The following is a 14,727-nucleotide window of genomic DNA, read 5'->3' on the forward strand; positions in this document are numbered from 1 at the left end:
GCCTATTACGCGCCTTTAAATACAAGGCGCGCCTATTACGCGCCTTTACATACAAGGCGCGCCTATTACGCGCCTTTACATACAAGGCGCGCCTATTACGCGCCTTTACATACAAGGCGCGCCTATTACGCGCCTTTAAATATAAGGCGTGCCTATTACGCGCCTTTACATACAATGCACGCCTATTACCACCCTTTAAATACAAAGCGGGTCGTAGACATTCAAAAATGCCTTGTGTGACCTGTATTCCTGTATTTCAAATGTATTGTTTAAATTAAATTGTCTTCGCACGGCGTAATAAATTCAAACTTGAATTTATATTCCTTCTGTGTTTTTCATCTATCATTAAATGTAGAATTTCAATTAAGTTCATTTGTATCTGCAAATATCAGCATAGATCTTTATTTTGCAAAAAATATATTGGTAAATGTTATTTATTAATTTTAGTTTTACCAATTGAAAGTATCTGGTCGGAAGGGCAATTTTTGGGGCTACAATGGAAAAAGTCACAAAAAATAATTCAATCAATACAGGCCATAGGCCCATTTTTCGGCGCCGACGCACCTATATTATGTTAAGAATATTTCTGATCTGAGCTGACCAGCCGTGGCTGGTGGCAGCGATGGCACAGCTGGTGGCAGCGATGGCACAGCTGGTGGCAGTGATGGCACACCTGGTGGCAGCGATGGCACAGCTGGTGGCAGCGATGGCACAGCTGGTGGCAGCGATGGCACAGCTGGCTAGAGTGCCAGCTCCCTCACTTCAGTGGCACCGCAGTGCCACGCTGTCGTGCGTAGCTCACGCACGCTATATCATTCGTGCGTACATATGATTTCAAGACGCTGGGTGATGAAGAAACTTATCATTGCATTAAATTAATACGCAATATGATATTTATAATATTGAGAGGTAACAAATCAACAGAAATTAGAAACAATTTTGGTTCGTTTCAACATGCTTGGTTCGTGACGCCAAACTCTCAGTGCTTTTGTGTTTAATTATGTCGTGAGATATTTTTATTTAACTTTATATCAATATCCTTAACTTTATCTTAATATCATCTTACTTATTCATCAGCATTGCAGACTTATTAATCAGCAAAAAAAATGAATAGTTTTCTTTGTCGAATCTACTTATGTGATTCACGACTCACGTTCGATTATTAACAAATGAAATGTTATTATCTCTTATGAACTTTATTTCGAAACTGAAGACGAGGTAGATCTCAATGAAGTTCTAAGCTGATAAATCAATTTTTTGCAATACTGCGATGCGTAAACAATGACAGTTGACAATGACAATAAACAGCACAATGAAGAGAGACGAGAACAGTCAAATAGAGCAAACTTGAGCAGTGAAAAGCGCAATGAACAGTGACAATAGAGCCTAAAATAGTGATAAGCAGCACATGGAACAGTGACGCGAAAAATTACGCAAGTATTTACGTGAGCAGTTACTTGAAGTGTAGTGTTCGTGTTGGCAATTTGTTGACATCGCACAGTACTTATTACGTACGATATTGTCGTGTAGTAATTGTTACGTACCATGTCGTCGTACATTACATATTACGGGGACTTCATTCAAAGTTAGTTTTTACTGATGATTATGATTACTATGATTTTTTATTTGATTATTTGCACAAGTGTGTCTCTTAACGATTTTTTTCAACGTGTCCCTGTTTTGCCATTAACGTAATTTCCCTCGTTCATAATACTCACGACTTGAAATATTAAACATTAACAACCGACCTCAAAACTATATATGCATAATATCAGTAGAACGGTAAAGCGGAACCTCAAATTTAGAGAGTAGGATTTTAACTTACTTTTTTAAAGAATTTACTAACAATTTGACACCAAAGAAAAAGCAGATGCTTCTTTTAACGCTCCGTAATATATAGGGGCTGTTGGTGCGCGTATCCAGGATACTTATGGCGCCGCAATATATAGGGGCTGTTGGGGCGCGTATCCTGGATACTTATGGCGCCGCAATATATAGGGGCTGTTGGTGCGCGTATCCAGGATACTTATGGCGCCGCAATATATAGGGGCTGTTGGTGCGCGTATCCAGGATATTAACCATGTCGGAATACTGCCTGCACCTGAAAATGTATTCTCAGTGGCAGAATAGGAAAGACTGGGAAAAAGGATTGGGATAAAAAGTTGAAATTCGATATTTATATTGTTGATATAAATTTAATTGAAAAGTGCAAAAGGGTTTTTTCGTGCTTTGAAACAAGAAGCAATGTGATTTCTATGTTCTAGGATAGTGTGAGCTTGAACGTGTCTCATTTTAATTATCTTACATATGCTTTATTATCATAAACAGGATTGGAGACAACAGGAATGAGGGGAATCGGAATAACGGGATTCCCAAAGTGCAGGGATTGTCTAATCCGGGCCGTGCCTGGATAACCTGCTGGTAGAATAATAATTCAATTCGTCGATGCTACTCATTTATTATTCATTAACAAACTATGCGAATGTTTTAACGAGCGTACCCGAATTGTGTTCCCTGCAGTTTTTTAAACAAAAGTTGGCAGCGAAAGCAACATTCTTGTTTGGCCCGCTTTGTTTGGCGGGTATATAAGCTCTGTTTGATTTGTGTATATGCTGTGTTTGGCATGCCTATGCGGCGTTTTGCATGCCTATGCTGTGTTTGGCATGCCTATGCGGCGTTTGGCATGCCTATGCTGTGTTTGGCATGCCTATGCTGTGTTTGGCATGCCTATGCTGTATATGCTGCGTTTGGCATGCCTATGCTGCGTTTGGCATGCCTATGCTGCGTTTGTCATGCCTATGCTGCGTTTGGCATGCCTATGCTGCGTTTGGCTTGTCTATGCTGTGTTTGGCATGCCTATGCTGTGTTTGGCATGCCTATGCTGTGTTTGGCATGCCTATGCTGTGTTTGGTGCGGTTATGCTGTGTTTGCCATGCCTATGCTGTGTTTGACATGTCTATGCTGTATTTGGCATGCCTATGCTGTGTTTGGCATGCCTATGCTGTGTTTGGCATGCTTATGTTATGTTTGTCGTGCCTATGCCGTTTATAAAGGGCAATAAATACAGTGAATGTAGACGTGCTGTGTTTGCCAGATTATATGCGGTGTTTGACAGTGGTGATTGACGCGGCTCATTTAGGTTGTCATGTTTGCTGACAGTGAGTCATCCTTGTTGTGTCGCACGAGACCGTGAGTCATTTCTACACCAGAAAAAATATGCGGTGACAGAGGTTTTAATATGGCCTGTTAATGTTGGCGATTTTAATACTTCATAATGAAGATCGCGAGTATACGTATATTGCTATGAATATACAGTATGCAATCTGATCCTTTTCACTGGCAAGAATTGGAAATATTAACTTTGTCTTTTGTTATAAGTATTTTATCCATTGTTATATTTAATTCATTTTGTGCCAATTGTTTGTTAAAATTGTGTTCGCTATTACATATATAATGTTCATTATTACCGTTATAACTTAAATTGTGTATTTTATTAGATATATTTTATCATTTTTTAATTAGATTGTGTTCATCATTAGATATATAGTGGCAATTATTAGATTTATTTTGTCCACCATTCGATAGCCGCAGGTTACCCCGGCGTGGTCCAGGCTCGATAATCCCTGCAATTCAGAATCCCGGTATCCCGTTTCCCGTTATCTTTGTAGTCGCTAATCCCGTGCAATATAATACAGCTTAGGACTGCTATAACTAAAAAATGCTCATTCAAATGCACTAAAATACTCAAAACTATTCGAACTATTCAAACTAAAATACTCAAAATACTCAAAGCAAGTATTTTGCATTTAATTCATAGAAGCTAAGTTTAAAAACAAGTTTCAATCCTTGGTTTATCATTTACTCTCTTTCACCCAATCCTTAATTTCCTCCCTTTGTTTCAATTCTTTCCTCCTTTATTAGCTCCAATCATTTCTTTTTTCTGATCCTATCATCCCGTTTCTCCTATCCTTTCTTTCCTTTTCTCATTGTTTCCTCCCTTTCCTTTCATTCTTTCCTCTTTTTTCTCACAAATCATTCTCTATTTTCTCGCTAAAAATAGATTTTCAGGGGCAGGCAATATCCGAATACAATGAGCATACTGAATATGCGCCCCAACAGCCCCTTCAAACACACAAACTCTGACAAATATTTACAAGATTTCTTGGTCTATGGTCAGAAAAATTGTTTCGCATGACGGTGGTTGTTTCTGATTCCAATTTACGTAAGTTGAATTTTTGGATGAGCTGGAGAATCAATCATAATGTTCATGATTAGCTCTGTATTGTGTATTTCATGTGTACAATACATTTGCATTGTACACATGAAATGGTAAAGTACCATTTTTCTCAGCGATTGGGTAAAGTGTGAATAACTGTTATTGAATGAATGGCAATTCGAATGCAGCAAGTTATCAGGTATTTATGATGGAACAAATGCTAATTTGTTCATCACAAAGTTTCCAGGCGATTGCGAGGGTACATTGAGTACCAAAACGAGCCTTGCCATGGCTTGGGATAGTGTTACGAAAATTTTTGCATTCTTCCGTGATGTTTTTAACGATGAACTTAGCAGCAGCGGAAAAACGAAATGCAATGAAACCGTCCCCGACAAAACGAAAAAACGACGCGAATTGAAAAAAAGTAAACCGATACTGAAACGCTCAATCTCAGCTCCAGATGGAGGTGACACGAGACCGTTTCTCGAAGAACACGAACGATTTTCGAACAAGCAAAATATGCCGAGTTTCGAAACTCAAAGAATATCGTCCGTCGTGGGCATCCGATCTGTTCCATGCAGTCCACTTTTGGCAGTAAGACGTAGAAATGATGTCGTGGACTTGCGTCTCCAGTCCAGCAGCTCCCAAGAAAGTCTCAAGTCGAAGTCCCAAGAGGTAGGAAATTTCAAGTCGAAATCGCAAAAAGAATCATGGACAAGAAGCCACAGCGAACAGCTCGATCAAGCTTTCCCTTTTGGTAGTCAGAACTTGTCGCGTCTCATTCAGTCAGCCAGGAAGCGTCAAGAACTTGAGGCAGTTCGGGAAAACTTAACTCAAATCGAAAATAAGAGGATTGGGTCTAAGGTAAGCAAAATTGTGGCATGGCCATTGAAATTTCAAGGCGATGAAAAATCAAAAAGCTTTCAGTTATTCTCAGATGAATCTGACCACGTATCTCCTGAGGATGAGAATGAGAGACCACAAGATATTTACGATGTGAAAGAATTTGGTTACCGAACTAGCGATACCACCGACGACAATGAAGTTATTTACGATGAAGTGGAATTTTCTGGGAATGAAGAATTGACTTATTCAGAACTTAACTCAGGGTGTCAATCAATGCAAGACATTAGAACCTCCAACTATGAGTCATTGAGTAAAACTGGAAGCAAAAATCCAACTAATGAAGTCCAGACGATTTCAAAAACTAATTATCTAAAAGATAAGAAGCATGGAGATAAAATATGTGTTTCACGTTTAGAAAGTTCTGACATGTCGGATAAGTTGCATTATCAAACGAGATATTCCAATTTTCAATCTGAAGTCTCATGTATCGATCTAGAAAAAAATTATGAAGACTTCGTGGTAGCGAATAACAAAGTTTCTGAAAAAATGAAGGACGATAACACATCTGTTGAGCTAAACCAAAATGACGACCCTGGTGCAAATTCCACTGTCGCAGAATGGGGTTCAGAAATCATTGATCAAGGAAAACCAATTAATGAACCTGGAAATGAAGATCATATTTATTTTGCCGGCATTAAAAACTTGGACTGCATTGAAGATAAAATGAATAATTCGGATGAAAGTGCAAATAAAAATGAAATCGTGTTACGACCTATTGCAGATAGTAAAAATACCACTGATTTGTGTGAACTATATCCTTCAGAAACAAGTGTTGAAATAAAATTTAAAGCCATTCCCTCAATGTATACAAAATCAAACGAAGTTCAACTTTCAAACGAAATTCTAAACATTCTCGAAAAAATAGATATTCAAATGAATGAAGAAACGAATCCTTGTTGTGGTGGCGACAAATCTGAAGTTTATTCTACTTCGGCCACGACACTACACGAGGGCGCAAAAACTTGCAAGGAAACTGCCGCTGAACCTCAAATGAGAGATTCAAATGGACATAAAAACATGCATAACAACAACATGAAATCAGCCCTAACGAGCAGCGTCATCTTGAAGCCAAGATTCAGAGACATGAATCAGCCAGAGGTTGCGTCAGCGCTGATGCTAGCATCGTCAGAGCGTCACGGTGAGACGTGCAAGGCATCTGTCAGAGACGATAGCCAACAAGACACAAGAGAAAAATATGCCCAAAAATATCCACAGGCTGAAAAAGAAGCTCGGGCAGAGAAAAAAACAAACTTTTCTCATGAGCCACGCGAGTATGATTCATCCGGAGAAAATAATCGGATTGAGCCTGATGGTGAAAACTCTAAACAACATCAAAAGTTTATCAATACACGGCAACAACATATTAATAACCAGGTTTTCGATCTAAGTTTCTACAAAAAGTTTGTTAATGAATCTAAAGCGAACGTCTCCGGAAAATGTGATCGAAATGATGTTGAATCAGAACAAAAGGTAAATATGGATACTGCATCTAGAGATTGTGTTAACAAATTTAATAATGCAACCGAAACTTGCATAATTAAGTTTCCAAATGAAGCCCCATATAATACAATTAAAATGGTCCAGAAAAGAATTATGCCACCCGAGAGCGCTAAAATGGTAACCAAAGATGTTTATCCATCGCAAATAATATCAAATAAACCGAAAAAGATTATTAAAAGAATCATTAAGAAAATAAAAATGGGTAGCTCTAACAGAGAAGCCGAATCATTTAAAAATGTAAAAAACATTTCGTCAGGCTCAGTGGGAAATGATGATATCATCAAACTGAACATCACTGATGCATCGCTTGAAAAAAATAACAATTCCTATGTAAGTATGTTTTCCACGAGCTTGGGGTATGTGAAAAATATCTGTGAACACGACTCAAAGTCATGTGATGGAAGTTCAGCTTTACCGGAGCCATTGCAACACAAATTTGAAGGGTTGCATGGAGATAAAACGAATGTAAGAAATTTGAAAAATTTCGAAAATTCGGAGGAAAAGGCCGTAGATGTTCGAGCTAATGTCTACAAACAGAAGGTGGATACAACGCTCAAAATATAGTGCATTTTTTATTACTTCGCTTGGCTATGGACTTTTCAAAAATAGAAATCAATAATCATAGAGAGCATTCGAAGAACTAAGGTTATAGAATAAGGAAATGTTATAATCTGCGTTCACAATTCAAAATATAGAATTTAGATTCTTTTTCATTTAAATTATCGTACTATTTGATCATAGTTCCATATTTTTGAAATCACCGTCTTTATTGTGCTATCACCTTTGCATTGACGTAGTTCTATTAATGCATTAACCCTTATCATTTCTACGTGGCGTTTAACCATTTTATTGATTTATGCATGTTTCGCAAGTATGCTTCTTGGTTTCTATTTATTTTGCTTAAGTAGCTCGTGTTTTACAAGGCTTTCCTTCTGCATGTTTTGTGTAATATTCTTATTTCTATTTTATTTGATAGAAATTATGATATTATCTAATTATTTTGCACGTTGCTAAATATGATAACTGATAATTATGTATTATGTATTTATTTGCATATTACTCAACGCATCTAGTCCCTACAGTAATTTTTTATTTTCTTATTTACCAACGAAACAGGATGAACATCAACAGGAAAATTGTACAGTGAGTTCTAAACCTGATCAAAATTTTTGGACAGACCGAGTTTTGAAATTAACAGAAAAAACGGTGACCAAGTACCACGGAGAACCCAATTCCAGCGGAATGGCGACGACGGAATTCATTATCCCTCCTCAACGCAAAGTCATTTGGCCTCGGCGAATTGAACCGACGGGGCTTAAGGCCATTCCTCCCTGGGCCGAACGGGACGCTCAGCCTCCCCCACCTCCGGTAAACCACTACACCTCCTCATCCACACCTCCCCGTCGGCGCCTCATACCTTGCACTAATGATGACCAGTTGAGTAAGCAGGCAGGAATGTCCAAGTCAGAGACTCAAATAAACAACCTAAATACAACGCGTTCTGATGTAGCTTCTTCTTCAGGAAGAGTGAATGATTTTATGTGCATTGAGTCGCGTAACTCCTGTGCATTGGCTTCGCCTTCTGCGAGAACTGCCGCTACAACAACAAGTGACGCTACAGCAGCAAGTGCCACTACAGAAACTAGTGCCACAACTCGTCGCCAAGTGGATGTCAATCCACTTAACGAAAGAGCCACCTGCGGGAGTGAAACTCTAAAATTAGAGGCACAAATTACAGCTGGTGGTGCAGGGGAAGCTTGGCCAGCAGCCAAGTCTTCAGGTGGCAGTTCTTATTGTGGGGACAGCACCACAGGTGGCAGTCAGTCGTCCACTTCTGCTCTGCGGGACCAGGCAGCGAGGAAGAAAAGCGACGTGATTTTGCAGGCTGAAATGGTCACAGTGAAGTCGGGTAACGCCAGCACCAATACATCGAGTGATAAAATGGGTGAAGGTCTCATAGGAGGGGCAGCTTCTTCCAAGTGGGTTGCTGGAAAAAGAATTTCTGGCGGCGGTGGGACTGTCGGTGTGATCCGGCAAGATGATTCGTGGAGAAAGGAAGGATCAGTTAAGGCTGCTCAGATGCCTCCATCACCGCGCTTGGACAACCGAAAACAAAAGAAAGAACTTGCTAGCTCTAAGCCGGTAGTGCAACAACCAACAATTGCCGAGCAGGACGGCGAGCTTCCCGAGGCTCCTTGGAGAAAATCTCCCAAGCACGCAAGAAAGACGGTACCTGTCCAAGCCACGGACGCCGTCCCTATCGTGCCTGAAAATCTACCTGACACTTCAAATGTTAATCCGAAATGCAGTTCAAGTGCAGACACTATAATCCAAGGAAGTGAACATTTCCAGATTTCAGAGTCAGAGACCACAACAGTGGAAAGTACTTTGGTCTCATCCCTAGAACAACGTGCAGTAACCGAATTTACTTCAGCGTCTGAGCTATCATCTAGTATGACCTCAAAAAATATCTCTAATCAAATCCCTCCTAATCCAGCAAACCTTCCACCCCATGCTCCGATACAGCATAAGAAAATATCAGGTTCCCCAAGAGGCTCTCCTAAAAACAGTCCAATTTTACCCCGTCGAGGTGCTCAAACCACACCACCACCGACTCCCCCTGCGTCCTCAAAACCATCTGGGTTGTCAGAATCTCCGCCTTTGATGATCTCCGTAGGCGCAGATGAAGCTCTTAGTGTTGGCAGCCACCCCATGGTCGGTTCTGAGTCACTCGAAGCAGTATGCAGTCAGGGGTCGACGAGTTCTGACAGCCTTGCTACTTTAGACCAAAGTCGTCCAATTGTTTTGCGCAACACTGTGGTGCCTCTTCCTGAAACTCCTTTGGAAACACGGAGTGAAATCGCAGAACAACCTTTAGCCTCGTTGCCTGAGTCTCTGAACGATAAATTTATGAATAACGATACGATTGCCTGCACCGACACCTCAAACGAAAAAAGAGATGCTGTTGAAAACGTAGCTGATACGGAAGCTGATCAGTTAACTACACTAGCTTTTCATCCTCAGTTATCTAATCTACCTCCGCCCCCTCCGCCACCGATAGGTTCTGTTGAGGAAGACGAATCTCTGTTTACTTCTTTCCCAGCTCCTCCTCCTCCTCCTCACCCTGCCTTTCTGACTGAAAACCCAAAAATTCCTAAAGCTATTTTGCCAGAAACTGAAGACTACGTGCCTTTGCCCGTAACTTCTCGAATCAAGTGCTTTGAATCTCAAAGTTCGTTTGAGCAAGAGATGCAGGAGGAGAGGCCTTACCAAGAAATCAAGCCAGTGGGACCCTGGGTCAAAAAAACCTCAGCTGGGCCTGTATCCAAACCCGAAGGATGGCAGTTGTCCCCAGAAGCTGAAAACCAATCCTGGCCTCCACCGCAGCAAGAAGTTAAACTAAAACCAGAATTCTACTACGAAATGGCCTCGACAACTCCAGCGCTGCAACCACCCTCTGAATTCGACTCATCGTTGCCGCCTGCTCCAAAACCACACGTGTACCAACCTCACCATTACCAATCACCTGCTCAGCTGCAGCAAATCAAAGAGCAACAAAGATCACCACAATTGAAGAGGGCATCTAAGCAGCAACCATCACCTCAACCTCAGAGGAAGCTGCAGCAACAACCTCCTAAACTGAAGCCGTTGCCCGAAACATCTCTCCTCCAGCAGATCCATCAGAAGAAGTTCTCGGAAGACGGAGGGTCTTCTCGAGACGGCACTCAAGATTATCAGGTAGCTCTTGTCTCGTAGCTTGGCTGCCATTGCGTATTAGCGCGTGCATACTGTGCCCCGGCCCTATACGTTCAGCGTTTCCATGAAGCTGAATTTACTTATATGTGTTCGCTTTACTTGTATTGCATTTCGCTTGTATTATTTACTGATGGTTCTTGAAGTTGAAAGAATATTTAGTGTAGCACAAAACCATTTCATACGCTGCAACCCGAATTGTTAAACACTTCGATCTTATCGCTTAAATTCCTGGCATTGCTATTTATTGGAGCTCCTTTAAAAATCCCTTTATATTTATAATTGTCTACTATACATAAATATCCAGTGTGCCTTTAAAAATCTTATTTGATTATGGGTATTATTATGTGAAGCATTTTTAAGTCAATGGATTGATGTATTTGTTCGCATTGCTAATTTTTATGTCATATCCACGGTGCAACGTAGGTTAGATTTAAAGCATCTATGTTTGCTCATTCTCCCTCAAGTTCTGGTTGCGTGCGATTTTTCATTCGTCAAAAATTTCTAAATTCTGTAAATGATTCCAGAGATTAAATTGAATTTCTTCAAATATTCTACGAATTTTACTACAAATACTAGACAAAAAGAAGAAATAATAGTATGGAAAAAGCAGAAAAAATGCTTTTAACCAATAATTTGTTGCAATAAACTCCAAGAAATTACTGATTTACTGAGTGAAAATAATCGTTTTCATAATTATTACGATGTCGTGGAATTAGAATATATGGAATACATGTATATTGAATTTAGTATATGGAATAATATAGGATTTATCGTAGCATTATTTACCATCCTCTATTTTATTTTATTATTTTTTCTTGTACGAATTCGAAGCATGCAATGCACGGCATACAAAGAAGATAGTCTCAAACTAACGACTGTAGAAGTAGTTAGTTAGTTTTCCGTATAATTATATAATACTAATTTCCTGTTTAAATGAATTAAAACATTTTAATATTGATCCTTACGGGCTTTGTGTTATAGAAAAATAAATTTTAAAGCCAACTCGATGACGTACATATTTTTATAATTGGGACAGTGAATTTATTTATTTTGCTTAAAAATATATTTAATCCAAATATTTATTCTGTACATAAGCCATAATTAAATCAGAAGAGCTGAATCTTAACTTTTAAGTTCAATGTATAAAAAACTGTATTCAATTCGTCAAACTATTTCCGTGTATAGAATTTAGGCATTAAACATGACATGTTCAGGTTCATTTTCTTTCAATAAGTGTCGTGAAAGTCATGCTAATTTCGTTAAAAATTTATGTGTTTTTGATATCAGATTAAAATCAATCGAAATATTCCTACTCATCATATGGCAAACATTATTTGCGAAAATTTATTATTAACCACATAATTTCCTCGTTATTGATCAGTCAGAAAACAGCAAAGCATTTAATCGCTTTCAGTTATCATGAAGTATCCAAGTCTTAATTTAACAATGTTTTGAACATTGCATTGACACATTTCATAAGATATGCATTATAATATATCTTATTAATATATCAAAAATAAGCATTGACACATTTCATAAGATATGCATTAGAATATCAATTTTTAAGGAAATAAGATATTAAACGTATCAAAGCTCTAGAATATTCGATAAAACAATGAAGTATTGAAAACATTACATTGAACAATTTGAAACATTAGACTCACGTAAATGAGAAATTGGCATCTTCATTTCATTAAATTTTGTGTGATTTAATTTAATCAATTTAGGAATCAATCTTATTGCATTTTTGTCCATTTTAGGGCAGCTCCCCTTTAAATTTGTGTGGTTTAATTGTAAATTTAAATATCAATTGCACATTTTTTTCGCTCGTCGCAGGGCGGCCACCAATTAACTTTGATTGGCTTAACTTTAAATTTATATATCAATTGTTTCTTTTAATTTTGTCCTCCATGGGGCAGTCCTTCGTTAATTTCTGTGATTTAATTTAAAATGTAGATATAAGATATACATGTAAATATCGCATCTTTTTTACCGGTTTTAGGGCGGCCCTCGACCCAGGGCCCGCACAGGCAGCACCTCCGAGCAAATCAACCTTCACTACAGCCAAGCCCAACTCATCGAGGGCGGTGAGTCATTAATGAAGTATACTCATTAATGTAATGAAGTATACTCATAATCATTATTATAATAACTCACTATTACTATAATTCATATTGTTCATCACTATTATTATACTCATGTTTTTCATTATTATTGCTCATATTGCTCATTACTAATATAATTGATTCACTACAGCCAAGCCCAACTCATCGAGGGTGGTGAGTCATTAGTCATTTACTCATTATTATTATAACTCACTATTACTATAACTCATATTGTTCATTATTATTACTCATAATACTCACTATTATTATTACTCATATTGTTCATTAGCAATATTTATTATATAATATTTATTATAGAATAATATATATTGAAGCCAACTCCACATTTATTAACGATGTTATCTTAATCTTAAATCATAATATATGTTATTAGAATTATTAATAATAATAATAATGATAATAATAATAAATATTAAAATAATAATAATAAATTTAATTAATTAAATTAATTTTTCTGGTTTTAGGGGCTGCATCCCTCCTCCCCGACGGAGGCTTGACCCCCGACGATAGCGAAGAACCCCTGTTCGACCCATGGTGTGACCCCAAGAACCCCAGGGTCATCCAATTCCAGGTGAGGTGATGATGGCAATGCATGATGGTGAGGTATGATGACGGAGTGCGATGATGACAAAATATCATGAGTAAAAATTGTGTTTATTGAAAAAAAGTAACTAACAATAAGGATTATAAAATGAGAGTGTGGCATAGTGTCATAACGATGAACTGGAATGACGATAACGTAATATTTTGATAAAATATATTATTATGACAAGTAAATCTGTGTTTAATAAATCTATCATTAGTGACTTCATAATGACTAAATCGGTCAAGATTAAGTCTGTGGTGGATAAATCAGTCGGCAATTAATCTGTGATGAGTATATCTGCGCTGAATAAATCTGTTATGAGTAAATCTGTAATGAATAAAATAGTTATGAATTAACCTGTGATGAGTAAAACAGTTATGAATTGACCTGTGATGAGTAAAATAGTTATGAATTAATCTGTGATATATCTGCGCTGAATAAAACTGTTATGAGTAAATCTGTAATAAATAAATCTGTGATGAGTAAAATAGTTATGAATTAACCTGTGATGAATAAAACAGTTATGAATTAACCTGTGATGAGTAAAACAGTTATGAATTAATCTGTAATGAGTATATCTCTACTGAATAAATCTGTTATGAGTAAATCTGTAATGAGAAAATCTGTTTTCTCAGGACGTATCGGCGGCGGCCTTCAAGATCAAGTCTGGCATCATGAACACTCCGTGCACTCGCAGCAATATGTCCGCCACGACCGGCGTCGAGATATTCTTTAAGAAGGAATTCAACCAACACACAGGCAGCTTCAAGGTGTGTACGTGGAAAATTCATTGTATTAATCCTGTATTTTACGTGTGAAGTAAAGCCAACACACTGATGGCTTCAAGGTGTGTAGGCGGGAAATACATTGTATTAGTCGCTTATATGTGGTATGAAATTCAACAATCATGAACTTCAATTGATAATCAATATTAAAATATGGTTTTTATACATTTCATTGAATAAATTGTAAGTTTAAGCAATCGTTAAAAGCTTGCTAATCGCCGCTGTCATGAAAAAAAATATATTTTCTGCTTCTAAGATACTTATCATTTACACAGAGTCAGCATTCACACAGGTCAATATTCAACGTTCGCATAGGTCAATATTCAGCATTCACACAGGTCAATATTCAACGTTCGCATAGGTCAATATTCAGCATTCACACAGGTCAATATTCAACTTTCGTATAGGTCAATATTCAGCATTCACACAGGTCAATATTCAACTTTCGTATAGGTCAATATTCAGCATTCACACAGGTCAATATTCAACTTTCGTATAGGTCAATATTCAGCATTCACACAGGTCAATATTCAACTTTCGTATAGGTCAATATTCAGCATTCACACAGGTCAATATTCAACTTTCGTATAGGTCAATATTCAGCATTCACACAGGTCAATATTCAACTTTCGTATAGGTCAATATTCAGCATTCACACAGGTCAATATTCAACTTTCGTATAGGTCAATATTCAGCATTCACACAGGTCAATATTCAACTTTCGTATAGGTCAATATTCAGCATTCACACAGGTCAATATTCAACTTTCGTATAGGTCAATATTCAGCATTCACACAGGTCAATATTCAACGTTCGCATAGGTCAATATTCAGCATTCACACAGGTCAATAT

General features: G+C 37.9%; 1 protein-coding gene across 1 annotated transcript in view; it reads left to right on the forward strand.

The window, feature by feature from the left end:
- Window positions 1-5,988: 5,988 nt before the first annotated feature.
- Window positions 5,989-14,727, forward strand: part of LOC108682415 (actin cytoskeleton-regulatory complex protein PAN1) — a 9,135-nt gene continuing 396 nt past the window's right edge. Inside the window, exons 1-5 of the mRNA XM_047879813.1 lie at window positions 5,989-7,162; window positions 7,739-10,360; window positions 12,381-12,465; window positions 12,969-13,075; window positions 13,726-13,860. Coding sequence (XP_047735769.1) covers window positions 5,996-7,162; window positions 7,739-10,360; window positions 12,381-12,465; window positions 12,969-13,075; window positions 13,726-13,860 — 4,116 coding nt within the window. The 5' untranslated portion in view covers window positions 5,989-5,995. The remainder of the gene's footprint in view (window positions 7,163-7,738; window positions 10,361-12,380; window positions 12,466-12,968; window positions 13,076-13,725; window positions 13,861-14,727) is intronic.

The sequence above is a fragment of the Hyalella azteca genome, unplaced genomic scaffold (genome assembly GCF_000764305.2).
Source record: "Hyalella azteca isolate HAZT.00-mixed unplaced genomic scaffold, Hazt_2.0.2 contig3874, whole genome shotgun sequence".
NCBI classification, from domain to species: domain Eukaryota; kingdom Metazoa; phylum Arthropoda; class Malacostraca; order Amphipoda; family Hyalellidae; genus Hyalella; species Hyalella azteca.